Source organism: Polyergus mexicanus, unplaced genomic scaffold (genome assembly GCF_030449975.1).
Source record: "Polyergus mexicanus isolate NDT 795.1 unplaced genomic scaffold, iyPolMexi1.0 SCAF_7, whole genome shotgun sequence".
Taxonomy (NCBI): domain Eukaryota; kingdom Metazoa; phylum Arthropoda; class Insecta; order Hymenoptera; family Formicidae; genus Polyergus; species Polyergus mexicanus.
In genome coordinates this window covers 7527195-7531063 of record NW_027223327.1, presented here as the reverse complement: position 1 = coordinate 7531063, position 3869 = coordinate 7527195, and the positions used below count along the sequence as shown (strand labels likewise).

The 3869-nt window shown below is 24.3% G+C and overlaps 1 protein-coding gene across 1 annotated transcript; it reads right to left on the bottom strand.

Moving 5' to 3' along the window:
• Positions 1–577: 577 nt before the first annotated feature.
• LOC138934801 (pheromone-binding protein Gp-9-like) lies at positions 578–2985 on the bottom strand. The gene is made up of 5 exons (XM_070298889.1): positions 2897–2985; positions 2608–2704; positions 1641–1756; positions 1232–1343; positions 578–980 (listed from the first exon to the last, which is right to left on the bottom strand). The coding sequence occupies exons 1-5, from the start codon at positions 2933–2935 to the stop codon at positions 751–753; spliced, it is 594 nt and encodes a 197-aa protein (XP_070154990.1). The 5' UTR covers positions 2936–2985; the 3' UTR covers positions 578–750.
• Positions 2986–3869: the final 884 nt, after the last annotated feature.

The following is a 3869-nucleotide window of genomic DNA, read 5'->3' as shown; positions in this document are numbered from 1 at the left end:
AATGATATATCTTGAACCAATGAGAAATGTAGATGTTTTCAATGACAAATGTATATGATTTGTGGACCAATATTCTTATCTTGCTTTCTTAAAAAATGTCGAACATAGATACGCGGAAATAATATCAACAATGCTATAACGCAAATAACAGCAGGCATTATATTATCATGTTTTCTTGCAAACTTTGCACTTTTCAATTTTTAGATATAATGTCTATGCGATAAAGTAAGTACAGAAGATACAAAGTGTTTAAAGAAAAATTTAGTTATTATAAACTACAATATATGTGTTTTAATTATATGAATGTGTATTTCAAATAACGTGAGTGATAATATTCATATTAATTACGTAAGTTATAAGAAGCACAGTTCATGCAAAAATCTATATATTAATTAATCTTAGAATTTATACGTTAAGATAAAAATATAGAATCATATAAAAAAATAATTTGAACGAGATATTGTGAGCACGGTTGCGTATTCTTATTAGTCAAACGTATTCTTATTAATCTGCAAACACAATAATTATATAATAAATATAAAAATATGTAGAAATAAAAAAATGTATATCCTCTCTCTTCCCAATTATATTTATATTTATTGACATAATTTTCTTTTTATTTAAATGATTTATTTATACGATATACATCATACATTTTCAAAACTTGTACTATTTTAAAATAATTGACATTACTTCATTTAGTTATAATGCGCATACACAGAAGTTGCGTAAGCATATTGTTAATTGTATTTATTGTTGTTCATGTTCATGTTCATGTTCATGTTCATGTTTATGTTCATGTTCATGTTCATGTTCATGTTCATGTTCATGTTCATGCTCATGCCCATGCTCATGTTCGTGTTCGTGTTCTTTATGATTACCAGTATGTTGTCCTCTCTCATGATCAAGCTTTTCTGCAGCTTTTAAATAACATGCCACTAGAGCAAAACTTTTCTCGCATTTATCTGTATTATCTTTTACTGCAACACAAAAAAAAAATTAATAAAAATGACGAAAAAGTAAAATATATTGTAAAATATAAGTAAAGTATTATATTTTATGCATTTTTTATTATAACATTATTATAACATTAAACTAGCAAAATGCAAATTAATTAATATTCTGCTTATGAATTTATTTAATGTATAATACTATCCATCTTTTTTCTGAATGTAGTCAATAACTTTATTTTTATTATAAAAATTAGAATGTGCATATAATATTGTTGTACCTTTTTCTATGCAATTATCCAGAGCTTTGTAATGATCGTCTCCTGGCTGGGCATTTGTTTTTCCAATAAACTGAGTATGTATATTCTCTATTTTAAATTCCGATTCTTCTATCTAATATTATTTTGTAAAAATAAAAAGAAATATAAATGTGTGAAAAATATGAAATATTGATTAAAATTGTTTTTTTAACAATATAAAAATTATACTTTACATTATGTTTAACGCAAACCATTTTTTCATATTGATATCAAATGTGATGACATATATTAATAATTAATATGTTGGCTTTAAAAAGATAAAGACGTTATAAAATTATTATATCTATATATTTAATATTTAATAATTTAATAATTATATTTAAAAATATAGTTTGTGCAATTTTAAACGTCATGTACCAAAGAAGCTCACCATATTATGTTTCTGCATTAAGCAATGGATTAAGCAACCATTCTTTCTTAGTTTTTCTTGATCTTCAGTTTGTTTATACCTATCATGTATTACATCTCCTATTGTGTATATATCATCTGGAAAATAAATTTTATAGTATTTAAAGAAATATAAAAATATAATATCTATTATATTTATATAATAACTAAAATTTTTTATACTATCTTTATAAAAAATTAAAAGATTTAAATAAAGAAATATTTAAAACTTATATGTAATTTAAAATATTGTTACATCTATAGAAGCAATTTAAAAAATTTATAGATTTATATAAATTAAACTTTAAGTGCGAATAAGTAGCGTCTTCTATTAATTTCTATATTTAAATACATTTAATTCAATAATTAATCATTTCTATATTTCAGTAAAGTTTAAAAAAAAATTGTTTTATAAGAGAATAATCTTCTGCAAAGATATTTTATATGAAATATTAAAAATTGTGAGAGATTAAACATGAAATAAACAATTTTGGTATATTTGAAATATCACTGGCTTAATCACACAATTCTTAATTAAGAAAAAAACACAAATTAAATAAAATTAAACAGGGAATAGCTAATTAAGAGCCTGATGCGGTAAATAATGCGTAAATTAATTTATATATATATATATATATATATATATATATATATATATATATATATGTTTCTTGTTTATTGTGATAATGAACATTTCGATCCTAGTATTTAGACCATCCTCAGCAACTATCAATACAAAAATTATGTATTGACAGTTGCTGAGGATGGTCGAAATACTAAGGCCAAAACATTCATTATTACAATAAACAAGAAACATATATGAAAATTAATTCGCGCATTATTTATTATTTGCGCCGGGCTCTTAATTAGCTATTCTCTACTTAGTTATTTAATATCAGAGCTTTTCATTTCATATTTGAATAAAAGTCTTGTATAAATTAATAACTTACTATCAGTGGTATCAATTTCAGTTAGGCAAACGCTGTAGTCTTGTTGATTGGATCCTAGTTTCCTATCCACATTTGGAATGCTACCTAAGATAGCGGGCTAAAATATATGCAATTATATTTTGTAAATTATATTAATTAATTTTCTCATTCATTTGTATTATTAGATGTTAATTATTATGTTATATAATTTATAATTTAATTTAAATTAAAAGCTAGAAATACTTCAAAGATATTTATAAGAAAAGATATAGTTTTAACTCTTTGTTTTATGGCAAAGTAAGATATTTACAACAAATGCAAAAACGATAATGTAGAACTCGCGCGTCATCTTGCTCGTATAATTTCTCTTGTCTAAGTACTTTGCAGAGCATAACAGCCTCATCGTATTTATATTGTTTGCACATATAAAATGTATAGATAAAATTAAAGAGGCCATAGATTATGTAAACATAAAACATGTGATGTAAAAAAAGTATACTGATAATTTACAAATATTTACACACTTTCTTACTGCTGCAGATATGAGATACTACAATATGAGATGCATACATACAATTTCCTTACATATACATATGTATTTGTTATTCTTATTATCTTTATCTTCCCCAGTCCGCACTTCTGGGTGGTGACCCCTCTACATATATCTACGCGTATGCCTTTTTATAGTTTTTCGCAAACATACGAGACTTATAGTTTAATGCCGAACGTTTAAATTCGAACGATCTAGATTAGAGAGAGGTTCTCTTATCTTAATACCAATATTTTTATGCTAAGTTCCAATACATAAATTAATATACGTTTGTTTATCTGCCCTTTTTATTCGATAAATTTCAGAGTAAGTTTCTGTTAACTGACACGTCGAAAATGTTTAAAGAATAGGTTAAATTATTGGATAAACCCGTTCCAGTTAACAAGCACAAAGATGCATCGGAAGCTTTCATTTACATGAGTTTCAAACTCGTCCAATATTATATATGCCGTTATCAGAATTATATCTGTTATCGACTTATGTTTTCTCATTATCCGTAAACTTGATATATATATTGTTCTCTATTAACTCATAAAGTTTACGGATAATAGAATGGAATTGTGTTTGATATATATATATATATATATATATATATATATATATATATATATATAATGCATATTTGTTCGATTTATATAAAGAATAAGCACAAAGCTATTTTATTTGATTTTATGTCTATTCAAAAAAGAGAGAAAGAGAGAAAGAGAGGGGGGAGGGGAATTATCATATTTTA